The sequence below is a fragment of the Caretta caretta genome, chromosome 27 (assembly GCF_965140235.1).
Source record: "Caretta caretta isolate rCarCar2 chromosome 27, rCarCar1.hap1, whole genome shotgun sequence".
NCBI lineage: Eukaryota > Metazoa > Chordata > Testudines > Cheloniidae > Caretta > Caretta caretta.
Genome location: NC_134232.1, coordinates 10240367 through 10267568, shown reverse-complemented (window position 1 = coordinate 10267568; position 27202 = coordinate 10240367). Strand labels below are relative to the sequence as shown.

The following is a 27202-nucleotide window of genomic DNA, read 5'->3' as shown; positions in this document are numbered from 1 at the left end:
CAAGACGGAAAAAGTGATTAGTCAGTCAGCCATGAGTCAAGTGATGAGACAGAAGCACAGAGTAGAATCCCCATCAGCTGATTAGACTCTTTGATATTTTCCCATTTGTAATCTAAATTTCAAGACTACCCTTAGCACTAGGTGTCAGGAATAGCTGTGGAATAACTGGATCTTACAAGGGGATAACCTAGAACAGGGGCTGCTGTGGCAAATTGTACAACATACATAAAAACACAGCAAAGGTACTTTCATCTTAGGATAAACTGTTGGGGGTCACCCCAGAGCAGGGGGTGCACAACGACCCCCTGATCTACACCGGCAGAGACCCAAGGACAGGTGAGTCTTCCTAATCCAGGGGTTCTCAAGCTTTTGTACTGGTGACCCCTTTCACATAGCAAGCCTCTGAGTGCGACCCCCCCCCCTTATAAATTAAAAACACTTTTTAATATATTGAACACCATTATAAATGCTGGAGACAAAGCGGGGTTTGGGGTGGAGGCTGACAGCTTGCGACCCCCCATGTAATAACCTTGCGACCCCCTGAGGGGTCCTGACCCCCAGTTTGAGAACCCCGGCCTAATCCCATCTTCCAAATTGTGAATCACAACTCCTGATTGGGAACCTTTTTCTATGGTGAGGGTGTATTGTGGGGGTGGGGGGATGGAGCTCCCCTCCCCTCTCCTCTCCTCTCCTCTCCTCCGCAAGAGATATTTGTACAGATGTTTCTAAACCTGTTTATTTTCTATGCACTTCTTTTATTTAAGGTGCCAAGTCGCCCTCCCCTCCTCCTCACCCCTCCCTGTTGGTCTAATTGTAAATAAAAGGCCACACATTGCTTTCGGGTATGTTAAAGCATGGATTGCTGGGAGGTGTACTCTCTCTGTGTTGCTCCTTTCTAGCAGAGAAATGAGTCACTGCAGACTGCACTTCGGCCTTCCCTGGCCTTTGTGACTCACTCACTGAATTTGAAATTACTTATTACATTTGACTTTCCCTGGCAGAGATCTCTTCTGCCCTCTCTAATATCCTGGGACCCACCGGGTTCTACCTGCACTGCATGCATCCAGGCTGTGATGCCATGTGATGACATCATGAATGCCGTCACACTGATACAGCATCACCCTCCACCAAAAGCACAGGCCGAGGACAATGCTGTCATGACACCCTGGCACCAGCCTAGCTGCACAGAGGCCTGCCCCCTGCAAAGTCTTGCACCACCAGGCCACGCCCACTGCCTCCTGGGCATGAAAAGCAGGGCACTCCTCCTCCTCCCCGCTGCTGGGCGTCTCGTTGATTGGATTGACACTCTACTCCCAGAGAAGACTCTATGGTCCGCAACTCGTTGGTTGAGGGTGGAGGACGCTCTAGTGAAAGGCGTCTCCTGGGTGGCCAGCTCGGGAGCGACACTCTGCAGCCCGGAGGCGACTCCATGGTGCTGAGCGGAGTGCTCGGGGCGGCGGCAGGGCGGGGCGGGTGGACGCTCTGGCCCGGATTCGGCGGTGGAGGAGCCGGGTGAGGGCCGCTCTGGCCGGCGGACTCGCTGGTGTGGAGTCCCGGAAGCTGCGCTCTCCCAGACGGGGCACGGGCCGCGGAGAATGGCGGAGAGTCCGGCAGCGGAGGAGGCGGCCGCGGCGGCGGTGCTGGCGGCCGCCACGAGCGGCGGGGTCCCGGCGGGGCCCGGGGGCGGCGGAGCGGGCAGCCCCGGCGTGTTCATCCCGGCCGAGCTGTGGGCGGCGGCCGGGTTCGGGGCGCCCCCCGCGGGGGCCGGAGCCCCCCCCGGGAGCGGCGGGGCCCCCCTCGCCGGGCTGCCCGCGGCCGCCGCCGCCGCCGCGGCCGGGGCCGCGCTGCTCACTCACTCCGCCTTCTGGGACCCCACGGTGAGCGGCGACTGGGACAGCGAGAGGCCGAGCCCGGCCTGCCTGCTGCGGATCAAACGGTGAGCGAGCGAGCCGGCCTGGCCCGGCCGCCTCCGGCCGGCCTGCTGCGGATCGAGCCGGGGACCCCCGCCCCGGGGGTGTGTGTGTGTGTGGGGGGGGGGGGATCTGTAACTACAAACCCCGTCTCCCGGGGGCCCCTCCCCCGGGATAGCGCGCGCCCCAAACCCGCCCCCCGCCCCCGGTTCTGCCTGATCCGGGCCAGCCGGTGCTGGCGCATCCCCCGTGGGGCTCCAGTGTCTTTCCCTGGGAGCTCCGGGCCCAGCCAGTACCCCGCCTGCCTGCTCGGGACCCGGCGACCCCCTCCCCCAGTGCCGCAGTCCTTTCTCTTCCTGTAGCCAGGGGCTTCCCAGGCGAAATCACCGCTGAGTAAATGCCCTGTCATGGTGACCGCTCCTTGCTCTGTTCTGGATTTCTCTCCCGGCCCCTCCCCCGAAAAGAGGCGGTTGTCCGTGCTTGGGGGCCTTCCCCCTCCCTCTAAAAGGAGTACGAATCTTTCCCCGTCCCATCTTGATCTCTTCCAGCGTCTTGCCCTTTGAGCCTAGGGTTTTGGGACTGGCATTACCAACACCCACTGTCCCATCTGCCTGTGGGCCATAACCACTTGGGTAGCCTCTACCCCATGGATGTCATCAGCATCTGTGCTAGGGACAGGACGAACTCTTCCATGTTGTTCTCTGTGGCCTGAGGCCACCTATGGAGACACCTATATATCCTAGGGAAGTGGATGCATTTCTTTATGCACTGGCACTTACAGCTTTCCACAAGGGAATGTGAGACCCCCACACACGGGGGGAGGGAGAGCTCAGTGGTTTGAGCATTGCTAAACCCAGGGTTGTGAGTTCAATCCTTGAGGGGGGCATTTAGGGATGGGGGGCAAAAATTGGGGATTGGCCCTGCTTTGAGCAGGGGCTTGGACTAGATGATCACCTGAGGCCCCTTCCAACCCTGATAGTTTATGATTCACTCATCACCCCTTTGATCTTGTCCCCAGAGGTATCTGCAGCTCTCTATGTTTTAGTAGGCTTCCCCAGGGTTAGGAGAACGTTCTGTGCATCAAAATGCTTTAGATTCCCTCTGGCTTTGTTGACACAGTCTAGTTTCAGCTCACTGCTGCTGCTCGACACCCAGCGTGCTAATGCTGCATTGTATTTATAAAGCGCTTTTCATCCAGACAGATCCCACAGTGATTTGCAGGGTGTATAAATGTAAGATCATGTATCCACGTCTCGGGTGGAATGTGATAGCTGTTCTCCACGTGCAGCAATGCGGTACAGCACAGGAGATGAAGCATCCCATGTCCACATGAAACGTCCTGGAAAATATACTAGACAGAATCAATTATCCACCACTGAAATTTGGCAATTCATATGGGTCAGCAGCTTCTTGCTAAAACTGCCGTAGTCTATTTCGGTGATCACGTTTATCATTTTAAAGGGGGGATTAACAGAAACTTCCTCCCTCTGTCCCCACCTGGTTAAACCATTCGTGCTGCTACCAGTGGCTAAGAAAATGTATGAGTTGTTGAGTTGAGTTGTATGAAGTCATATTTTGCCCCATCCATGCAAGGATCTCAAAGCCCATACATTGAATTCAGCCTCACAACTGCATTTTTGCAGGTGCATACAAGAGAGGCAAAGTGACTTCCCCGAGGTTAACAATGAAGTTGTGTCAGAGACCAGAGTAGCGTTCTGATCTCCTGATTCTGTCCTGTGCATTCAATATAAGATGATACCTCACCTGACCAAAACTGCCTCTACTGAATCTTAAAATTTAATCTGTTGTGCCAGCTGTCTGCCAATGAGTGATCTGAAACCAAGTATCTCTGTGCATCTGCAAATTAGTAGTTTTGTATTAGATCAGTAGGGGAATAGGTTTCTTTTTTGTGTTCCTAGATTGAATTTTATAAGGTGTTACTGGCCCACCCATAATCCTATTCTTTCATTTGCCTGAGTGGTGCTAACTGAACAATTCAGCTATTTCCTGTCTAACTGCAGTATTAGAGGCTGCCTGTAAAAGGATTGCTCACATTAGGTCTGGCATGTTGATAAACTTTAAAACAATATGTTGTTGTATTGTTAGAAATATGGGCCTTATTTCAATAGATTCTTCCTCTTCCCTCCTCACAAACATTACTGCTTGCCAAATGATTGCATATCCTTCTTCTACTGTTGGTTACAAAACTCCTAGAACTTCACCATAAGATGGTACAAACTATGCTTCCAGTCCAAATGGATGAAAGCACTAACTTGATAAGAAGTTGAGGTTCTCCTGTCACTTCAGAAGTTTCATCTGCTTAGTCATACTGCTGAAACTTTAGCTCAGCTCAGTTTTCTTTACGAACAGGAAGACTTTTTTTAAAATCCTTTTGTGGCTGTGTGCAACTCACCTCAACACAGGGAGCAGCACTCTCGCTGTTAGAGGTAGAATGCTGCTGTATGTCCCCCAACTCGCAATGAGTCATATCTGATGCCATGTCTCTTGTTATGTATTTTGAGAGTGTGTGCACTCCTTCTCTCCTACAGCTCTTCTGGATAAGTAGGAACAGCTTAGCCAGAAAACAATGAAGCAGCAACAAAATAAAAAAACAAGTGCTTTCAGTAACAGGTTTATTTTGTTTCTCACACACACACTCTCATACTCTGTTCTGTTCCTTGGATTTGTCTGGACCCCGAGGGAGATAATGGCTAATTCCTGTTTTCTTTGTTCAGGGATATCATGTCCATTTATAAGGAACCACCCCCTGGAATGTTTGTTGTGCCTGATCCCCATGATATGACTAAGGTAAGTGAATATCCAGAACTGATCCAACTTTCTCCTTCTGTGTGTCTTCTTTTGCTGGCTACTTTAAGAGTTAATCCATATAAGGCTTGTCCATACCATTTTGGGGAGAGGGGTAGGGAAGAGTCCCATAGATCATCCTCAAAAGGTTGTAAAAGAATAAAGCAGCTTAAATTTTCCTGGGGACAGTGAGACGGGGCTGTGTTTTAAAATTGGAGGGGGGCTTTCAAGGACGCTGACTTTGTGAAGTGATAAACTGTGGCTCTGCAGATCAATCCAGTAGAGCCGCCATGGCCATACGACTCGGTAAAGCACCTATCCTGCTGGTTTCATGCTGCCAATGCTTGAAAATGATCAGTGGGAATGTTGAGGAACAGCTGACTCCGCTGTGAGCACCACTGGGCTATGGGAAGCTTCCATCAGAGACTGGGGGTGGTAAATGTGGTAGTCAGGAGGCATCTGTGCATTGGGTGCAGAAACTTCAGATTAGGCCATGATTCAGACCCAAGCTTATGCAGAGAGGTGTAACTTGCACTCCCTGTGCTAGCCTGCATCCTTGTGCCCCAGTGGAGGTGTTCTTGGGAGATGCCTGTCCATGTAGTTTCTGCTAAGTGTCACACTGCAGTCAGGATACCCTAGTAAGCTTGCAGACGCTGGCTGCTGAAAGGATGCATTTGATGCAGTGCATCTCCCAGCCTCCATCCCATATCCAGTCTTTGGGCTGCACTGGTTTCCTGTGAGGCTAGTGGTGGAGGAGAAGTTGCCTCCTCTTTTCCTGTTGCTGCAAGCTTTTCCCACCTCTCCAACAATCTTTCCACTTCCAGGTACCACCAGCACTAATCCTTGGCTGAAGTGAGGCCTTTGGGTTTTAAAATACTGCAAGGGAATAGTTCTTGGAGAGAATTCCTATATACAAGAATACTCCATATTCTGAGTGTATACTCAGTATTTTAATCATAACTTTGGTCCAACTTGATGCTGGAAGCTGAAAATACACACCCATTTTCCAACAATGCATTAGATCATTGACCATGTCTTAAAGCGTCTTAGTCTTGGCATCTTCTTGCAAATCACGAGGAGTTAAGAAGCATTTAAAATTGATCAAGTAAGCACATTTGAAATAGCACAGAAGGAAATAATCTTGCTCAGGTAGTAATTTCACCTGCATGTGATCAGGATCTTCAGAGGTAACTTTACAGTGAGGAGAGAATGCTCCTAACCATAGGTCCTGGCTGAGGAAGGTTAGTGATCCGTTTAAGTACAAATCAGTGCAGTATCTTCAAACTAAGAAAAATCCTCTTGCTGGTGGAAATTCAGAAGTTGGAAAATAAAGGTTGGGGATGGAAATAGGTAGTGAATATTTTTTCTTGTTAGTTGTGTTTTTTGTTTTTAAATCTTTCAACTTTTGAAATGTCGAGCTCTTCCGATGAAGTACTGTTTACTCTGCATTTGGCTGCGCAGACATGGAGCGGATGCATGTGCAAGTGTGTGAGGCATGTAAATACGGCTACGGGGGCATGCATCGCGCACAGGTGTGGCAGAGAAATGTATAAGTGAGTCTGGCAGGGAGGGGAAAGAGTGGACTGTGTATGATGTGCTTGTGGGAGAGGCCTGGTCGTGAGCTCTGTATCGCGATTTCTTGCACTTGTTTGGTTTTGTTGAAAATTTCACAGTGCTGCGCAATTTTGAAGTGGTGCGCAAGATGGGCTTTTGTTTTACAGATTCATGCATTGATCACAGGCCCATTTGACACGCCTTATGAAGGGGGTTTCTTCTTGTTCCTGTTTCGCTGTCCTCCAGATTATCCCATCCACCCACCAAGGGTCAAACTGATGACAACAGGGAATAACACAGTGAGGTTTAACCCCAACTTCTACCGCAATGGGAAAGTCTGCCTGAGTATTTTAGGGTAAGAGAAGATTTCAGCTGTTTCGGGGGAAGCCAGGAGTTTGCTGTAGGCAGTTCTCTGCTGTATGTGACCCTCTTTGCATATTTAGGTCCTGATCCTGCAGTGACATCTGCCTGCACAGACTCTCTATGGCGTTGCTTGCACGATGGAGGCCTTAAAGCTGCCAGAATTTAGCAAAAATGCGAGTCTGACTTTCTTTGAACCTACAAAAGCCAGGACTGAAATTCTGTTCTCTCACTCCATTGTGCCTAAGTAGCACAGCACTCCTCCCATCTCCCCCCATAGAGTTTTGGCCTGAACTTTGCATTTCTTCTGCTTTTGCGGTTTGAAGGCCGACCCTGATTGTTGTTTGAATGTAGGGTTTTTTTTCTTTTTGGTGGTTTTAATTTCCCGTGTGTGTGTGTGTGGTTTTTAAAGAAATTAAAAAAAAAAAAGAGAGCCACTAAGAACTCCCTGGAAAGCTGTTTAACTGCTTCTCTGCTTCCGCTTGTGCTTGGTGCAAAACCATGAGTAGGATAATTATTTTAAGTCCCCACTAGAGCACTGCCTATTCAAACAGCGGTTTTACAAACTTCGGCTCCAATTCTGCAGATGCTTAATTTTAAGCATGGGAGCAGTCCCATTAGCTTCAATTGGACTACTGTGCTTAAAGAACATGCATGGATGGTCCCAATCCTGCAAACACATCATCCCTTCCCTGACACGTTAACAATGCCAGGGCAGGATCTTGAGTGCCGCTGGGCACAGTGCAGCTCAGCGTGAAGCCAGTGCAAGTGGCAGAGGCTTGTCGTCTCACAGGGTTGGGTCCTAAATTAGAGCAAACACAGAACAATGGTTTAAGGAAGGAAGACTATTCATTGATGTGATGGGAGGGGGTTTGAAACGGGAGGCACTGAGTTGGGCAGACCACCTCAAGCTCTTGGGACGTGCATCAAACTGAAAGGCGCAGGGGAGGTGGAGGGAAAAGGAGCAGCAAAATGAAAGGGTTTAGAAAGCGTCTCATGTGCCAGGTGCATCCCTCTTTTGAAATGCTGCCATTCCAGGGGGGGAAAGGATCTGTAGCAAAGGGTGGCTAATGCAGAGTTTGTTGTTTTTTCTAGAAATGTCCCTCTGCATAAAGGTGTGCGCACCCCTGCATGTGGCATAGGGACCAGTAGATCTTTGCTACTGTAGGAGGCAATGTTGCCTAATGCATAAGACGACTGGACTAGGATTCAGACCTGAATTCTAATCCTGCTTCTGCCACTGATCTCCCGGATGACCTTGGGCAAGTCACTGCACCTCAGTTTTCCCCATCTATAAAATGAGGATAATGATACTGACCTCTGCTGTAAAGTGCTTTGAGATGGAAAGTGCAATATAAGAACACGGTATTATTATTCAAGCAGAACATTTTTCAATATTAACCCTGATGTTGGGCAGTTTCCCCAGGCGTGCTACTCTTTTCCGTCTGCCAGGCACTTCAATGCTGGCAGTAAAGTGAAATTTACAAAAATCTTACTTATCCAGATTAGTGTTCACAACTGGGTGAAAAGAAACACTAACTTCAACCATAAAAGCTTCTGAACACTGCAGATCATTGGGGGCTCCCTGTTCTTCTTGTCCACTTCCCCTTCTGGGTAGTCCCCTCTAGCTTTTTCTGATTTCCTAAACTGGGGTTTGTTGATCTTTGAGAATGGTAACGGTGAAAGGGGAGGTCACTGAGTCCTATTCTAGGTCTTGTGTTTAAATACGTTCCTGTGTTTATGATGTTTCAGCACTTGGACTGGTCCTGCTTGGAGCCCAGCACAGAGTATCTCTTCAGTCCTCATCTCCATACAGTCTCTGATGACGGAGAACCCCTATCACAACGAACCTGGCTTTGAGCAGGTAATATTCTGATTGAGCATGGAATGACTTGACTCCCGTGTCGTCGTCCTCACACTCACACTCACACGCACACGCTCTCCAACTGTGCCTCTCTGCAAAGGGGAATTCAATCAGTCATCCTGAGGCTATTCAAGTCTTTGGTGTTCATCTCTCCAGATACCAGCGATGGGTGTCCTGGAAACACCTCTGGAGAGGAGAGCTATTTTTAGCTGAAGGGAGTGTTGTCTAGTAGTGAGAGAACTGGGAGATTCCTGCTTTCTGTTTCATTCTTTGTTGCTGAGTTGCTGTGACCTTGAGTAAGTCTGTTAACTGCGCCAAGCCCCAATTTACCCCACATGATACTACCTGACTTGCAGAAGAGCTTTATGGTGGAATATCCTGTCGGTACTAATGGTCACCTGGTTTATACAGACAGCATGGGTTTAGAAAGTGTTTAGCCTTCCTGCCACAGATCCCATTTTAATTTACATTATAAGAAAGGTAGTGGAATTAACTGGAAACAGACAGAAAACTGATTATATCTGCAGCGGCTTTTTCTTGTTCTGCCAATCTGTGCTGAAAGTAAATGGCTTCCCTGGGATGTATTGTGTCCTACGTGACCCAAACTGCTCAGGTTATCCTGGTCTACGGTCCCTAAGAGAGAAGGAGAGAGAGACTATTGTGCTGGCTTGAGTTGATCCATCTCCTCAGCTACCCGAATCCTGGGATCTGGGAACATGTGGAATCTCTTACCAGCTTTTCAGAATAAACTAGATCACTGTACTTTGAGCAGGCAGATCTGAGGAGAGTTCGCTGCAGAGTGTGAAATCCTTATGGCCCGAAGGGAAGGGATAATACCTGTTTACCACACGGACTCAGTGGAGCAATTTCCATTTACAGGAGAGGCACCCTGGGGATAGTAAGAACTATAACGAGTGCATTCGGCATGAGACTATCCGAGTAGCCGTGTGCGACATGCTGGAAGGAAAGTGTCCCTGTCCTGAGCCTTTACGGTAGGTAATGGGGATAGAGGAGTGAATGCACAAACATGGCCCCATCTCGTTCTGAACAGTCAGGGTCCGCTTTAACTGGGCGCTTCTGTATGCTTCATGTTCGCTTGCTAAGTCGCTGTGAGGGGCTGGATCTCTGTCGAAGGGGCAGCGTCCTATGTTGAACAGGGTGCCAGGAACTCTTATCTTGGTGTTTCCGAACTCCTGAGTTCCAGTCCTAGCTGTGTCACGGTGGGCACTGCTAAACCCTCTGTTCCCATTCCCATATTGTAAAGGGGGATGACGTGTCCCTGTCTTGCTTCCACGGGTGGATGGCTAATTGTTCCTGATGTGTACTGAGTATAATATTTATACAGCACCTGTACTTGTTCCCTGCCGTGCTTTGTCTCACGATACATCCAATTGCTATATGACGACCACCTCCTCCTGCATACTCTTGTTTCTGGTGTGGTGTAATTCAATCAGGGCAGTGACACAAGTTAATGCAAACCCCGTGTGTCTGAGGTTCTGCTGAGCAGCGGGATGATTGCCTCAGTTGCCAGGGCAGATTTTTTGAATGCTTGGATCGTCCACGTACATTTTTAAGGCATACACAGAGTGTTGTGGATTAGATGAATGACACGTTTGCTTAACTGAATGGTTTCAGAGTAGCAGACATGTTAGTCTGTATTCGCAAAAAGAAGCGGGGTACTTGTGGCACCTTAGAGACGAACCAATTTATTTGAGCATAAGCTTCCGATGAAGTGAGCTGTAGCTCACGGAAAGTTTATGCTCAGATAAATTGGTTAGTCTCCAAGGTGCCACAAGTCCTCCTTTTCTTTTAACTGAATGGAGTCTCACGTGGCCACGAGGTGTTGAGACCATCGCTTAAATGCTCGCTCCGCCTGCATTGACCATGTGCTCTTTTGTGGCATTCCAGGGGTGTTATGGAGAAGTCTTTCATGGAATACTTTGACTTCTACGAGGGTGCATGCAAAGAGAGGCTTCACCTCCAAGGACAGACAATGCAGGTAAGCTGCTGGCAACCCCCCTGTCCATGCTACGACTTAATTAGAAGGGTGCAGTTTAATGACCTGTTAGCTGGCACATCAACACTTCCATTTCTTACAATCTATGTGGTGAAAAGTGTTGTCTGCTTGCTGAGATTATTTTTATCTTGGCTACCTCCTTCAGCCACGGTAGCCATCAGCTTGCCTCTTGACATGGCTAATTTAGGAGGGAGGAGAATGGGAGTTCCTTATCTGGAGGGAATTTAAGAAATTCTACCCTTCATGTGCTTTGATTTCACATCAGCCATGAAATAAGGCTATGAGAAATTCCTATTATGTACTGTTTTTCCTCTAACACAAAATGTCTGCTTAATTCTCTGTCTGTTGGTGCCAATTGTACTTCATTTGAAAGTTTCCTCTGAAAGGCAGAATTTAGGGGGGGGATACACCAGCTTAAATGTGCTTGTATTTCCTCTTCATGTGGATCAGGGCCCTACAAGTAGTGTTGGATGCGGCCCACATAACATTGTGGGCTACATATGTGGCCCACAACGGTAAATAGGTTGAGGACCACTGGTCCATCCTCTGACTCATGCTAAGAGAATAGGAAACTACCGCTGCTTGGACAGTAGTGTGATTCCAGTAGGGCAGTTCCTATGTCCCGGTCAAAGGTTTAGCTAGCTGGTGGTTTTTCTGCTGGCTCTGGCTATGCATCGCTGGAGTTCTAGGATTTCCTCTAGTCTCTTCTTAAGGGCCTCCTCACTATTACTCATTATGCAATACAATCCTGAGAAGTGGGGGGTGAGGCTTCTTCCTGCTCTCCAATCCTGAGAACAAGCTCTTGCAATTTTTTATCTGCACTAGCCTAAGTGTGGAATCAAAGGTGCTTTGCTGAGGCCCGGTCCCTTGAGGTGCCGAGTGCCTTCAATTTCCATTGATTTCGCGGACCCAGTACAAGCCACTGAGCTTTTCCTAGCACTGCTCCTGAGCCACTCATCAAAAAAAACCTGCTTTTTCTTACTGCTGATTGCTAAGATATTTCAATATGAATAGAAGCTGCTTCTGCTCTAATCACCCATGTCCTGACTGTCCCATTAAAAGATATCACCATTGATGAAAGAGAGAGGTGATTAATTTACAACCGAATATCTACCCATGCCCTTCATTGTCAACAAACAGCCCTGTAATCCATAAAATGAGAGCACCCGCAACGCATGACAAAAGCAGACCGCCTGTGTTTGGACTGAATAGTGCCACCAGGCAACACTGTCTGACTCACATCAGCTGGAATCTTTAGTACAGTGACTAGAGAGGGTTATGACTTGAGGAGTTATTTGGGAATGGCACCGATCACATTCTACGGTCATAACTGCTGCAGCTGCAAGGAGCCATAGTCCTGGACCAGAACCCCATTGTGCTAGGCGCTGTACAAACACAGTGCTGGTCTTACTGCTGTGTTCCTGTCCCCAACCGTTGTAAATTGTAGCATAGACCCACTTCATTAGATGAACCACAGATAAAAGAGAGAATGGTGTGAAAACGAAGCCATTCCAAAACGTTGAGGTCAGTGTCGTCGTCAGCAGCTTTCCCATGTGAGCGTAGTGTTTGGGAAAGAAGCTGGCTTTTTGGTTTTTGGAGTCTGAAGTCCTCCTATTTATCCCAGAGCAGGTACAGCATGGGCAGTGCAAGCTTCCTCCCAATTGCTCTGCCAGTGTGGTCCCATCAGGGTGTGAGGGTAGAAGCTAAATCTCTCTTGCCTGTTTGCCACTGCCCAACTGCGAGTGACTGTAGGCAAGTGTGGTCACTTGTGTGCCTCAGTTACACTATCTGTAAAATGGGGGTGATACTTGCCTTTCTTTATAAAGCCTCTATAGCACTACACGAGGTGGTAGTTACTAAGTCCTTAGTCTTTCCTACTGAGACTGTCCCTCTCTCCTGCCTGAGACCAATCCATCAGTTCTTTGAAACTCTGGTTCAAATCCAGCCAGTGTCCACTCAAACCATCTGGCTGCGGAAGGTAAACTGAGTTCCCTCAAGTTTATTTTGCTTGGTTTTTTTCAGAGTGCGTTTAAAAGAGCCAAGGTCCTCTATGCTCTGCATTGACACTGACGAACCCCTAACGTGCTTGGCAAAAAGAGGTTTAACCAGTGTCTTTGGCCAAAATGTCTCTCCTTGCCCTGCAGTTATCTGCTCAGTTGCTGTTGCCTGCCCTTGTGGTGGGTGTGTTTCATAGATGCCACGTAGAGTGTGATGTACTTTAGCACCATATAAGTGTGTGTCTAAATCTTGTGTTCCTTCCTCCTCCCCACCCCCAGGATCCTTTTGGTGAGAAACGAGGCCACTTTGACTATCAGTCCCTATTAATCCGTTTGCAAGGAATTCGGCTGAAGGTGCAAGAGAAACACCAGCAGGAGAATGTAGAAATAGACTCTGACAGCAGCTCCTCGGAGACGGAGACAGACACTCAAGGGAGCTCCAAGGCTTAGAGGTCTCTCTCTATGTGAGAAACCCAATTGTGGGGATGGTTCTGTCTTCGAACTCTAGAATTACCCCTGACAGACTTGAGAACCAAGCCAAACCCAGAGTGGCTAGAGCTGGAAGAGGTCTTCTGTCTCCTTTAATGCTCTGGTGGATACTGAACAAGAGGACTTCATGGTAGACAAAGCCAAGCTTGTGATAGGCTACTCTAAAAGGTACTTCCTATGCTAGAAAGCTGGAGCATGTGGCATCAGGTTATTTTGGAAACACCTACACTGGGTGGCTTTTTTTTTCTTTATTGGATTAAAACAATGAGATGTAGAATGCAAGTCCGTTTTACAGCTTTTCTGTTCTTAAATACCCAGTATGTGCCCTTCCCTCTGGCCATGCTGAACTCCCAAGGACCAGAGCTGTAGGAGCACTTGGCTGGAGTCCATGATACTAAGGGGCCCACTTGCTGCTTGCCTAGGGTTAACTTCTGTCTGGGGAGAGGTGGGGCACAGGTGCTCTGCATAAGCCCATCTATCTGCTGGTATCTCTTCTAGACAGACCAAAGATAAACAGGGTGGACTCCTAGCTTTCTTTCTGAAAGCTTCATCCAGTCCCTGGGTCGCTTTTGCTGACTGGACTTTAGGTGGAAGAGGGAAAAGGGGAAGGGAAGGGGGGAGGAATGGATGCAAGCTGTAAAAGCTTATAAATCAAGAGCAGATGCTTTTACCCTGGAAACATTGGAGAGAAAATCACTGGGGTTTTTTTAAAAAAAAAAACACTCCCTCCCTCCCTCCATCTAATTTTGTTGTATTTGTTGTGTTTTATTTTTTTTTTTAATCTTTGGCTCTTCTAAATGGAAGTGCTGTTTCCTTGACTGCTGTTTGCTTTCAGCCCCTGAAGTCAGTGTTGTGTTTGTTTTTTTTTGTTCTTCTGCTAGTATTTTGATCCAGGACAAATAAAATGCTAGGATAAGGGACATTTATAAGCAGGGAGCCATCTTCATGGAGCGAATGTCAATAGCAGCAGAACATTCCCTTGCCAAACTTGGCCAGTGGTAAAACTAGTTCTTAAAGCTTTGATAGTTCTAACAGCAGTGTCTCATTTTGAGCAATTCATACCTCTTGGGCAGGTGTCTGCTGGCTGTGCGTGCCATTACATCAAGGATGTATTTAAAGTAAGGGACATGGAGATGAAACACACCCAGGTCAAGCAGGCAGATAAATAGGCCTGATTGAGTTTACCACCACCAAACTGGGTGGTAAAATGTTTCCCAGATGAAGGGCTTAATCTTGTTTTACAAGAGCACTGATTTAAAAGTTGAGCACATACTATGGTGCACCAACCTTTCCCCCCCCCCCCACCCCACAAAAAAAAATTCCTTTGCTATAATCCTCTGATTCTTATTGTGGCATGGAAAGAAGCTCCAGGTCAGGTAACTTTGTTCTAAAGAAATTGTCTTTTTTGTAGATCAAACTGCTGTTTTCAAATGTCCCATGGGTCGGTGAATTATTTTCAATACAGATTGTTTCTGTAGAATATCAACTATTGTAAATTTCATCCTGCTACTTAAGGAGCTTTGAGAAGTTGAAAGATTCCTGAATTCAAGCTGCCATTTAACAAAATCTCACCTTGGGTCTATCTTCTCTGAAGGGAAACTTACATAGGACACACCAGCTGGAAGTAAATAAAGCAGTTTACTCCTTGATATAAGGTTTCATGGAGGCATATTGGTATGAGAAGTCTGAGCTGTGCTACTGTGATGCCTGTTTAATCCCCTTGTAAATTTCACTGGTTTCATAAATCAATAGCATCTCCACTTTAAAATGGGTTAGAGCTGGGCCTCTAATGCCTTCATAAGGCAGATCTGGTTCAGAAATATGTATGTGGTGCATGTGGCATTACCATCCACACACAAAATGCCTTACTGTGGACACCATTCACCTGAGCATGTGGCTGTGAACGTATTAGTTTTATAGCGTTGTTACCTGTCCTGCTGTTTCTGAATGTTTCCATTTCAAAGTGACAATCCTCAATGACTGCTCTAGGCAGACATGGTTTAGTGACAGAATTTTAGACCTAATGATTTGAAAATATATGCACAAGAGTCACTATAAAACACCTTGTTTATATATAATTGTACATAAGATTTTTTTTGTGCAATAAAGTTTGTTTTGGCAGAATCTAGACTATTTATTTTTTCATGGGGAAGGGACTTGAGTTTACAGTAGTTTCCTAAAACACTTCACCAGAGCAGGGATGCTGCTGGGGACAGTTAGTTTCTACAGCTGATAAGCTCAGAGTGGAAATTTACCCTTTAAGGAGGTAGAATCACTTTTGCATCTCTCCCATGTTCTAGTTTAGAACAGTAGACCTCTGGATCACACAGATGGTAAAGGTAGTTTGGTTGGTACAATTTGAAGTTAGTTAAGCATGTATAATTTTGATCAATTGGGTAACCTGGGGATTTTTTTTTAAACAACTTTATTTAAAGTTAAATGTCCTCCTTCAGGTAACACAACAGCAAAGGGGGAATATGTACAGGTGCACACAGCTCAGTGGTTCCTCTTAACAGTCAGGGTAGTGCTTCCTTTGCTTCCTCTGGAGTGATTTCCTGAGAGTAAAGTTCTGTAAAGAGAGCAGGCAGCCAGTACTGAGATTCCCCTGGAGCTTGTGTGTCAAGCCAGGCCATGCCTTCCTTCAGCAGGTGTTCCTGTCAAAATAGACCAAGGGCTCAAAAGCTGAATGGAGAAAACAAGGATCTGCCCAAAAAAGTGAAGCAGGGCATACAAGTACACAAGAACCACTTCTGCATTCCAGCTCTGCTACAGGCAGGAGAAGGAAGAGCCCCATGACTCAAGTTAGCACTAGACAGGGCTTCCTTCGCCCCACTCTAGCTGCAGGTAGTTCAGACATCTGTATGATCACCCCCTCCATTACTGGAAGTATTCTCACCTGCTACAAATATATTTAAAGGGCAAGTGGCTATACTGACTTCACTACAGCTATCTCCATCTGTCCCTGCAGTAAGTGAAGATTTTATGTTCAAAAAGTATTCGAGAACCATGGATACAAAGCCAGAGCTGGTGAGTAAATTTTACAGAATTAAGGAAGGTGCAGCCCAGATCCCAAGGCAAGAAATGAAGTATGTACATAGTTCATAGCAGCACCAGTGAAAGGTATGGACCTGCCCTTAAGAGGATTCTGCCTTAGATCCTGTCTACATTAAGTCTTACGGGGTAAAGAACTCATTTACTTTCTCCTTGGTTTGGTCCTGCAGACTAGATGGGATTAAACTGTTTTTACTGTGTCCTACCATGACGGTGGAGCTGGTAGTGTAAATGCAACCCTAATCCTACTACAACAGCATGTAATCCAAACAAGCATACCACACAAGGTCCACATACATACCAGCACGTGCTTGGCACGTTCCATCTCCCACTTTAAACTGGACTTGATCTCGCTGACAGTTACATACCCCTTTTTCTGAAATAAGAGAAGAAAAAAAGTGTTTTAGTAAGACAATGATTTCAATGCACAGTTAAAGCTCTTAACTATCTGCTAATGAGCTGGACTTAATATCAGAGTCCATGTTTTGGTAAGTCTACTTGCCTACATGTTCATATCTTTACAAGCTGAGACCCTAGGTTCTCACTCATATTAGAATTTAAACTCTTCATACCATCTATTCCTTATCTACAGAGCCTGCCCAAGTGAATCAAGGGTACCCTGGGACCCCTTAGGGGCAGCTTATACAAAAGAATCTCTTGCCACAGTACCTCAGCCAGCTGCAAAACCACTGTGTGATCCATGTTCAGTTCAGCTGGTACAGACTGGATCAGATATGTCCCTCCAACAGGAATAATCCCAAAGCCACTGCCCAGAACCTTCAGCTTCTTGATAGCTCGGATGAGATCGTCCCTGAAGAGGCGGTGGGAGTGAACATAAGACTTTGAAAGAAAAGCTTTAGCTCTTCACTTGAGCCAGACCCTAAGTGATGTAAATAAGGGACAACAGCTGTACAAGTGGCAAAGTTAAAGTCTGAAAGGCAGAGGCGAACCATGCACGTTAAGTGGCTACAGTTATTTCTTCTCATGCTAAGCACCTCTGAAAAGTTATCTGCTATCTGTTTAATTTTTCATTCATATTTACCAAGAGGCAACAGCAACCGAAAAAAGATTGCCTGCCTTGCTTCCATTTTAGGTGTGCTCTGATTCCAACAGGATCATAAGATGGTCACTTAAACTGTTTGAGTGAACTCATCCTACAAGTCCTGTGAACGCCAACGCTAAGTTGCCAAAATAAAATATTCAAAAGACAATCTCAGGCCCAAAATTCAGATCCTGTAAGACAACCTTTTGCAAACCCTATCAACAGAAAGATCTCCAAGCAGAAGAAAGTTGAAATAATGAAAGTTCAGTAGAAATTGTTATTTGTTCAAGTAATACTCTCTAGCAGGTGGACGGGTACATAGTAACACCTTGCTAATGCAAGAAAAGAAAGTGAAACTCAGTCTACTTTCACTGTTCAAGTGAATCTGTGGCAAAAGTATGAATTTAATTTTCATAAGACATTACACTTAACATACTAAATACAGATTTCCCTATCGTAGCAGTCCTTTTAAGTAACTCTCAATGTACAGGCAATGTAAAGTCAAAAATAAGATTTCTTTTTAAAAATTAGTCTGTCAACTCTCCTCTATGCAAGTAGACTGATTACATTGCAATACAGATTGAATTGTTTCACTTGCAAGACTTTAGTGTAATTTGTCTTAATATATGATTTGCAACTGTTACCACACATTCTGATTATTAACTGAGTATCTAAGCTATCACAGCAATATTTTGTATACTGTAATCTTGAGAGGAGCTCCTCCAGCAGGCATATAAATTTATAATAGGGCATTGCTTGCAACCTTAATTATGGACTCACTACTGATAGCTTCATAATTATGAAGCTATCTGGGGTCATATTAGCAGCAGAACCACCTTCAGGTGCCTGCCTAGATTAACTGTCACTTTTTATTCATGCTGTTTTCAGGCTCCCCTGGGTTACAACACAGCTCAAGCAGCTACTCACTGGCTGACATCCTGGGCAAACTTCCCTCTTCCCTTTAGCACTTGCTGATGAAGTTCCTCCAGGGTTATGAGACCTAGAGAGAACAAATGAGGGAGGTGATGTTAATACAGAGAAACAGTTCCTTTTCACATTTGCCATTATCTTACATGTTCCTTTCATTTATGTAGTCACTTTAATGTGTTTTTCACTGTATTCGATTTCACAGCTTTAGGTAGGATATTAAAGGTCTAAACATTTTTATCCCCAAATTGAGAGTACTGTGGAGTTGGTTGCTGTTTTCTCCCATTAATGGATCAGGCACATTTAATTAAAAATGGATTGCAAGGTCCTTGGGGGCAGGGACTGTCTTTTTGTTCTGTGTTTGTCCAACACCTACCACCATGAAGTTCTGGTCCAAAACTGGGGCTGCGATTCAAACTAACAGCAGATGTCACACACATGACATTACCTTACAATAAATGCTTGCATAATAAGTTGCTTACTCTAGATGTCGGAAGTATTTCTAAATCAGGCCCTTACTTATCACTTTTACTTTGCAGGATATGAGGCCAGTTCTTTAAAATAAGAGTTTGGTCAAGTTCTTTCTTTAGCAATAGTGGGCCAGAAATTCATTTTTTCTTTCTCTCTCTCTGTATAGTTGGAAAAAAAATCAGATCAATTACTAATCCCCCAATTCTTGCTGTGAACCAGACGTACTGCTACAGGCTCACCAAGCATATTCTATGGCAGTGTTAAGCGACATCTTTGCTGCTAAAAAAGGTGTGGGAAGTTTACATTGTAATAACACACGTTCGCTATTTCACTATAAAATCCTATTGGTGACTGCCCGTAGGTAGCTTTTACTGCATTGTAGCTAGGCGACGTCAACGCTATCCCCTCTCACCCACAATTCAGCTCACCTAGCTACAGCGCGGTGAAAAAGCCACAGAGCCTTGCCTCCAATGGATTTTCACAAAAGCTGCGTGCGTTAGCTACCTCATTGTAAAAACCATGCTACCCTTTTTTACTGGAGCGGAGCCAAAGCCAAAACTGTTTTCTCGGCACTTTCTGAAACCCACTCAAGTACACCACATACTGAGCGTCTTACCAAGCGCGGCTCGGTTTCCAGAAGCACCTTGTAACATACAGCCGGCGGAAGGCAGTATTTGCTCCTGTGCTCAAGAGGCAAACGTGTAGAGTCCTCACCTCCATTTCTGTGTTTCAGAGCCAGACAAACTTCAACAATCTGAACACCCAGCTCATAGTAGAAATCTCCAACTCCCAGCATCTCTGACCAGAATCCTTTACCAGCTGCAAAGGAAGGGGGAAGAAAAATCAAATTAAGCATCACTGCTATTCTTCTTCCTTAACAGCCTAATCCTGCAAGCACTTTGGCCCAGATCCTCCAAGGTATTTAGGCTCCTAAATACCTTGACAGCTCTGAGCCTTACTGATGGCAGTAGGGCTACTCTCAGTCACAAGCACCGTCCCCTGTAGGGTTTGCAGGATTGGGCCCTGCGAAAAGGTGATACAGCAGCCCAGAAGGAGTTATGGGAGCTCTGCCTATCGCAGGCTCGGCAAGATGTATAAGGATTGTCCTCTTTTCCTCTGGCTGACAGACTAGAGACTGTCACGCTTGTCAACTGAGTTACTTTATTTTGGGTTGTTCATGTCTTTTTTTGTTCAAACAATAAAACATGTCCTAAAGCAATGGTTCTCAAACTTTTGTACTGGTAACCCCTTTCATATAGCAAGCCTCTGAGTGCTTAAATATATTAAAAAGTGTTTTTTAATTTATAACACCATTATAAATCCTGGAGGCAAAGCAGGGTTTGGGGTAGAGGCTGACAGCTCACAACCCCCCATGTCAAAACTTCGTGACCCCCGGTAGGGTCCTGACCCCAGTTTGAGAACCCCTGTCCTAAAGGAAAGGCCTTATGCCTGGTGCTTGCTTCCCTTCCCAGGCTGGCAAAACAGCCCATCAGTTTTCAGACCCTAAGAACCAAATCCCATCATCTTTACTCACAGCTCCTATCAACTTCAATGAGAGATTTTACTGAGAAAAGACAATACAAATTGTCTCCAAACTCAATCACGACATTCAGTCTTAAACCTCTCCTGCATATATTCCTTACATGCCAATGGATCCACTCCGATGGTTGCACACATGTCCTGGAACTGGACCCGAAACTGGGGATTTTTACGAATCTCTTGCTTGTGTTTGCTGGCAAACTCTTCTAAGTTGGTCTTAAACATGTCCAGTTGCTTAGACATCTGTAAGTGACGGGTAAAGAGAGGAAAGCATCTATGACTGAACGCTTGCTTTATAACATTACATAAAAAAGCATGGCATGGCACTGACGTACAAAACATGACAAGCTCCCTGGCTAACCTCCACAGACACAAGAACAGCCAGACTGGGTCCGACCAATGGTCCATCTAGCCCAGTATCCTGTCTTCCATCAAAGGCCAGTGCCAGGTGCTTCAGAGGAAATGAACAGAATGGGAATAATGAAGTGACGCATCTCCTGTCAGCTTCTGGCTGTCAGAGGTTTAGGAACACCCAGAGCATAGAGTCTTAATTCTTTTTTGAATCCAGTTTATATTTTTGACCTTCACAACATCCCCCAGTTCCACAGGCTGATAGTGCATTGTGTGAAGTGCTTCCTTGTGTTGGTTTTAAACCATCTGCCTATTAATTTAATTGGGAGACTCCTGGTTCTTGTGTTATGTGAAGGGATAACTAACACTTCCCTATTCCCTTTCTACAGCCCAGTCATGATTTTATAGACCTCTATTGTATTCCCCCTTAGTCATCTCTTTTCTAAGATGAACAGTCCCAATGTTTTTAATGTCTCCTTGAATGGAAGCTGTTCCATATCCCATATCATTTCTGTTGCCTTTCTCTATACTTTTTCCAATTTAATATATCTTTTTGAGATGGGATAACCAGAACTGCGTGCTGTTTTCAAGGTGTTGATATACCATGGATTTATATAGTGGCATTTGATATTTTCTGCCTTATCTGTCCCTTTCCTAACATTTAATTTTTTTTTTTTTTTTTTTTACTGTAACTGCACATTTGAGCAAATATCTTCAGAGAACTATCCACAATGACTCCAAGATCTCTTTCCTGAGTGGTAACAGCTAATTTAGACCCCAATATTTTGTATGTATAGTTGGGATGTTTTCCAATGTGCATTACTTTGCATTTATCAATATTGAATTTCACCTGTCATTTTGTTGCCCAGTCAGACAGTTTTGTGAGATCCCTTTGTAACTCTTTGCAGTCAGCTTTGGATATAACTATTTGAGTAATTCTGTATTGCCTGCAAATTTTGCTACCTCATTGTTTACTCCTTTTTCCAGATCACTTATGAATATGTTGAACAGCCTTGGTCCAAGTACAGATCCTTAGGGGACTCCCACTATTTACCACTCCACTGTGAAAACTGATAATTTATTCCTACCCTTTGTTTCCTATGTTTTTACCAGTTACTGATCCAGGAGAGGACCTTCCCTCTTATCCCAGGACTCCTTACTTTGCTTAAGAGCCTTTGGTGAGAGACTTCATCAAAGGCTTTCTAAAAGTCCAAGAACACTATATCCACTGGAATATCCTTGTCCACAGGCTTGACGATACCCTTAAAGAATTCTAACAGATTGGCAAGGCGTGATTGCAAAAGCCACATTGATTCTTCCCGAACATATTGTGTTCATCTATATGTCTGATAATTCTGTTCTTTACTACAGTTTCAAACAATTTTCCTGGTAGTAAAGTTAGGTTTACTGGACTGTAAACTCCAGGATCGCCTCTGGAGCCGTTTAAAAAACAACAAGACAATTGACCATAGGGATCTTAGATGGACTATATAACAGAAGACACGTAATGAGAAATCAGAATCATTTTGTGTGTTTAAATATATATTTAAACAAGCAGGCATAAATAATGGAGTAGACCACACTAGGGCAGGGATGGCCTGGCATTTACCAGAGGCAGTTTTCAGAGGTAAAATCATATTTTATTTTATTTTATTTTATTTATTTTATTTTTTTTACTGTCCCCGAAAAAACTAGTTAGTCCCAGTTTAAGGCATTTTCTATTTTAGAAACTTTTTCATTAACGTAGGCCATATTACACTTAGATTTCATTACATATTCAAATTGTGGTTATATAAGACAGTAGATGCGTGGACTAATTTAAGGTTGCACAAATAAGAAGTTAAACTGCAGTGGGTGTAATAATAATAATATAGGTAATTGAAATACTGAACATCAGAATGTCTGTGTACATTTTGGTTCAGTGTTTTCCTCAAGGAAGCTATATATGTAATGACTCATTTCAGTATTACTGAAACAAAAGTCAAAGACAATCGATTATATGAAAACGCCAATAGTGCAGAGTTCTAGGCTTGAGGCATTAACCAATGTGACAAAGTTCCTCCTCTACCTTGGTGGGTTTTGCGCTTATCGGCGGATTTGCTCGCCTTGGAACTTCACAGCAGCCCTCAGTTTGGCCGTTTTCGTGAACCCACAGTCCAGGTCAACTCCTCCTGTGTCTGACCAGGAGTTGGGAGGTTTGGGGGGAACCCAGGCCTGCCCTCTACTCCAGGTTCCAGCCCAGGGCCCTGTGGATTGCAGCTGTCTAGAGTGCCTCCTGGAACAGCTGTGTGACAGCTACAACTCCCTGGGCTACTTCCCCATGGCCTCCTCCCAACCCCTTCTTTATCCTCACCATAGGACCTCCTCCTGGTGTCTGATAATGCTTGTACTCCTCAGTCCTCCAACAGTCCACATTCTCACTCTCAGCTCCTAGCACCTCTTGCTCCCAGCTCCTTGCACCACAAACTGAAGTGAGCTCCTTTTAAAACCCAGATGCCCTGATTAGCCTGCCTTAATTGATTCTAGCAGTTTTTTTTGATTGACTGCAGGTGTTCTAATCATCTTGTCTGTCTTAATTGTCTCCAGAAGGTTCCTGATTGTTCTGGAATCTTCCCTGTTATCTTACCCAGGGAAAAGGGACCTACTTAACCTGGGGCTAATACATCTGCTTTTTTTTTTTTTTGCGCTTCAAAAAAAAAAATCTACTCTCCTGTAGCCATCCGGCCCGACCCTGTCACAGCAAGCAGAAGCATGCAGATTTGCTGCCTACTAGTTCAGGTCCATTTGGTCATGCAGTGTTCTGTAATGGACCAACTCTGATGTAGTGGATCGACTGAGCATTTGAATGGATGTATCCAAAGTTTGAAAAGGTTCATTCTGGGCTTGCTGAACTTGCTGGACACTGAGGCAATTCCCCACTTCCCAGTTTAAAGTGGGATTAAGCTGGTATTTACTTGCATCCTGCCCTAAACTAGTTTTCCCCAGGAAATTACCAACCTTGCAGGGGAGGCAAGGTTGAAGAGACTGTTGGCAGGTGTTTTTTGGGGTGGAGGCAGAGATATGGAAGGCCTACCTGGTGCACACAGAAGAGGAAGGCTGTTCTAAGCATAGTTCTTGTTGCGAAGAAGGGCCCTAAAATGTAAGTGGGAGGAAACTTCACAGTCACCCATGACTTCCAGATTTCCAGCATAAAAGCAAGTAAAACTAACAGGTGCAGTACTCTTGTTTTTCACCAACATCACCGCATCAAGCCACAATAATATACAGGTGGACAGCTTCAGTTCCTGAGCATGTTGCAAAACCTCACATTCCTTCCAACTTTCAAGTCCACCGCATACCAGCAATGGTCCCTTCACACTCAACTTGGAGCCAGCATCTCACCTGTGCCAGTTGGTCTTCAGCCAGCACTGTCCCTCGCTCCTTGTATTTGGCCTAGGAGATAAAAAAATCCCCCTAATCATTTTATTTAAGTTTTTCAGAGGTCACACATGGGCTGAGACCACTTCTCCTCTGCAGGGTCCCCCACCAGTGCCGCCACCATTTCTGCAGTATGTCTGCATTTTAAACAAGAAAACCCATCGCAGACTTGCTCCCCACCCACCAACCCTTTATCCTCAAGAGAGAGGATCAGCTACTCCTGGGTTTGGGTGACAGGGGTGTCCTACAGCCAGTTGCTTTGAAGAAAAGAAGCAGTCGTTTCGAAGTTGCTGGGGGAGGAGGGAGGACTTTAAGTTGTCAAAAGGGGTACTCAGACCCAGCTGAATTTAGGGCAGGGGGGTACAGACTCTCTGCACCCTGAGAAGATGGAGAATTCAGACCCCACTTACTCGAGGGGACTCGGCGCCCCCTCGGACGAGGGAAAGGGGGGGGGACTCGGCGCCCCCTCGGACGAGGGAAAGGGGGGGGGACTCGGCGCCCCCTCGGACGAGGGAAAGGGGGGGGGACTCGGCGCCCCCTCGGACGAGGGAAAGGGGGGGGGACTCGGCGCCCCCTCGGACGAGGGAAAGGGGGGGGGACTCGGCGCCCCCTCGGACGAGGGAAAGGGGGGGGGACTCGGCGCCCCCTCGGACGAGGGAAAGGGGGGGGGACTCGGCGCCCCCTCGGACGAGGGAAAGGGGGGGGGACTCGGCGCCCCCTCGGACGAGGGAAAGGGGGGGGGACTCGGCGCCCCCTCGGACGAGGGAAAGGGGGGGGGACTCGGCGCCCCCTCGGACGAGGGAAAGGGGGGGGGACTCGGCGCCCCCTCGGACGAGGGAAAGGGGGGGGGACTCGGCGCCCCCTCGGACGAGGGAAAGGGGGGGGGACTCGGCGCCCCCTCGGACGAGGGAAAGGGGGGGGGACTCGGCGCCCCCTCGGACGAGGGAAAGGGGGGGGGACTCGGCGCCCCCTCGGACGAGGGAAAGGGGGGGGGACTCGGCGCCCCCTCGGACGAGGGAAAGGGGGGGGGACTCGGCGCCCCCTCGGACGAGGGAAAGGGGGGGGGACTCGGCGCCCCCTCGGACGAGGGAAAGGGGGGGGGGACTCGGCGCCCCCTCGGACGAGGGAAAGGGGGGGGGACTCGGCGCCCCCTCGGACGAGGGAAAGGGGGGGGGACTCGGCGCCCCCTCGGACGAGGGAAAGGGGGGGGGACTCGGCGCCCCCTCGGACGAGGGAAAGGGGGGGGGACTCGGCGCCCCCTCGGACGAGGGAAAGGGGGGGGGACTCGGCGCCCCCTCGGACGAGGGAAAGGGGGGGGGACTCGGCGCCCCCTCGGACGAGGGAAAGGGGGGGGGACTCGGCGCCCCCTCGGACGAGGGAAAGGGGGGGGGACTCGGCGCCCCCTCGGACGAGGGAAAGGGGGGGGACTCGGCGCCCCCTCGGACGAGGGAAAGGGGGGGGGACTCGGCGCCCCCTCGGACGAGGGAAAGGGGGGGGGACTCGGCGCCCCCTCGGACGAGGGAAAGGGGGGGGGACTCGGCGCCCCCTCGGACGAGGGAAAGGGGGGGGGACTCGGCGCCCCCTCGGACGAGGGAAAGGGGGGGGGACTCGGCGCCCCCTCGGACGAGGGAAAGGGGGGGGGACTCGGCGCCCCCTCGGACGAGGGAAAGGGGGGGGGACTCGGCGCCCCCTCGGACGAGGGAAAGGGGGGGGGACTCGGCGCCCCCTCGGACGAGGGAAAGGGGGGGGGACTCGGCGCCCCCTCGGACGAGGGAAAGGGGGGGGGACTCGGCGCCCCCTCGGACGAGGGAAAGGGGGGGGGACTCGGCGCCCCCTCGGACGAGGGAAAGGGGGGGGGACTCGGCGCCCCCTCGGACGAGGGAAAGGGGGGGGGACTCGGCGCCCCCTCGGACGAGGGAAAGGGGGGGGGACTCGGCGCCCCCTCGGACGAGGGAAAGGGGGGGGGACTCGGCGCCCCCTCGGACGAGGGAAAGGGGGGGGGACTCGGCGCCCCCTCGGACGAGGGAAAGGGGGGGGGACTCGGCGCCCCCTCGGACGAGGGAAAGGGGGGGGGACTCGGCGCCCCCTCGGACGAGGGAAAGGGGGGGGGACTCGGCGCCCCCTCGGACGAGGGAAAGGGGGGGGGACTCGGCGCCCCCTCGGACGAGGGAAAGGGGGGGGGACTCGGCGCCCCCTCGGACGAGGGAAAGGGGGGGGGACTCGGCGCCCCCTCGGACGAGGGAAAGGGGGGGGGACTCGGCGCCCCCTCGGACGAGGGAAAGGGGGGGGGACTCGGCGCCCCCTCGGACGAGGGAAAGGGGGGGGGACTCGGCGCCCCCTCGGACGAGGGAAAGGGGGGGGGACTCGGCGCCCCCTCGGACGAGGGAAAGGGGGGGGGACTCGGCGCCCCCTCGGACGAGGGAAAGGGGGGGGGACTCGGCGCCCCCTCGGACGAGGGAAAGGGGGGGGGACTCGGCGCCCCCTCGGACGAGGGAAAGGGGGGGGGACTCGGCGCCCCCTCGGACGAGGGAAAGGGGGGGGGACTCGGCGCCCCCTCGGACGAGGGAAAGGGGGGGGGACTCGGCGCCCCCTCGGACGAGGGAAAGGGGGGGGGGACTCGGCGCCCCCTCGGACGAGGGAAAGGGGGGGGGGACTCGGCGCCCCCTCGGACGAGGGAAAGGGGGGGGGACTCGGCGCCTACAAGGTCCGGGGCGAGGCAGCTGCGGGGGATCCGGGTGCAGCGGCGGATTTGGCGCCCCTCTCTCTGGAGCAGCGGGCGGATCGCAGCCTCTGCGGGATGGCGGAGGAAGGCGACTCAGCCCCCGCCGGGCCCGGGATACGAGAGGGTGGGGGAGGCTCCGGAGCGACGCGCCCCCAGATCTGGGGAGATCCCCAGGATCCCCAGAGAAGGGAGGGAGGGAGGGGGTCTCGGCCCTCCGGGGTACGGGAGGGGCCCCGGCGCTCACCTCCGCCAGCTTCCTCTTGGCGATGGCGCCCGCCCCCACCCCGCGCCGGTGCATCCCGGCGACGGGGAACCGCCCGGCTCCCGGGACGCGCTCGAGCGTCCGCCGAACCGGAAATGCCTCGCGGCAACGTCATCGCCCTGCGACAGGAAGTGGCTTCCTCCCTCCCGTCCTAAGGGGGTGGGGCTAACTCCCACTCCCCGCCAATGCGCCTGCGCCTTCTCGCTGTGGGGGTTGATTCCCCTCCCCCCCGAGATTCTAGGGGTGGGGCTAATTCCCCTACTACCGAAAATCCCGGGGGGTAATACGCCCTTGTACCCCAAATCCGGGGGGGGCTCATACCAATTTGTACCCCCAAATCCTGGGGGAGGGGCTCATACCAATTTGTACCCCCACAAATATAGGGGGAGGGGCTCATACCACCCCAAATCCTGGGGGAGGGGCT

General features: G+C 48.9%; 2 protein-coding genes across 3 annotated transcripts; one reads left to right on the top strand and one right to left on the bottom strand.

The window, feature by feature from the left end:
• The first annotated feature begins 1313 nt into the window (after window positions 1-1313).
• On the top strand, window positions 1314-13278 carry UBE2Z (ubiquitin conjugating enzyme E2 Z). The gene is made up of 7 exons (XM_048830168.2): window positions 1314-1936; window positions 4646-4718; window positions 6437-6624; window positions 8382-8493; window positions 9373-9485; window positions 10402-10492; window positions 12787-13278. The coding sequence occupies exons 1-7, from the start codon at window positions 1596-1598 to the stop codon at window positions 12955-12957; spliced, it is 1089 nt and encodes a 362-aa protein (XP_048686125.1). The 5' UTR covers window positions 1314-1595; the 3' UTR covers window positions 12958-13278.
• Window positions 13279-15105: 1827 nt separating this feature from the next.
• Window positions 15106-26899, bottom strand: SNF8 (SNF8 subunit of ESCRT-II). Of its 2 annotated transcripts, XM_048830170.2 has the most exons (8): window positions 26761-26899; window positions 23759-23809; window positions 20131-20269; window positions 19202-19306; window positions 18017-18089; window positions 16717-16858; window positions 16349-16423; window positions 15106-15650 (listed from the first exon to the last, which is right to left on the bottom strand). In XM_048830170.2, the coding sequence occupies exons 1-8, from the start codon at window positions 26812-26814 to the stop codon at window positions 15513-15515; spliced, it is 777 nt and encodes a 258-aa protein (XP_048686127.1). In that variant the 5' UTR covers window positions 26815-26899; the 3' UTR covers window positions 15106-15512. The 2 variants fall into 2 exon arrangements, with proteins under 2 accessions (XP_048686127.1, XP_048686126.2); XM_048830169.2 differs by lacking the exons at window positions 23759-23809; window positions 26761-26899 and adding an exon at window positions 23451-23501.
• Window positions 26900-27202: the final 303 nt, after the last annotated feature.

Coding starts and splice junctions, on each gene's coding strand:
- UBE2Z (XM_048830168.2), top strand. CDS start 1,596: ATGGCGGAGAGTCCGGCAGCGGAGGAGGCGGCCGCGGCGGCGGTGCTG. Junction 1,937..4,645: donor TGCCTGCTGCGGATCAAACG/GTGAGCGAGCGA, acceptor TTCTTTGTTCAG/GGATATCATGTCCATTTATA. Junction 9,486..10,401: donor CCCTGTCCTGAGCCTTTACG/GTAGGTAATGGG, acceptor GTGGCATTCCAG/GGGTGTTATGGAGAAGTCTT.
- SNF8 (XM_048830170.2), bottom strand. CDS start 26,814: ATGCACCGGCGCGGGGTGGGGGCGGGCGCCATCGCCAAGAGGAAGCTG. Junction 19,307..20,130: donor CGGAGTGGATCCATTGGCAT/GTAAGGAATATA, acceptor CTTCCTTTGCAG/CTGGTAAAGGATTCTGGTCA. Junction 16,859..18,016: donor TTTGCCCAGGATGTCAGCCA/GTGAGTAGCTGC, acceptor CCGCCTCTTCAG/GGACGATCTCATCCGAGCTA.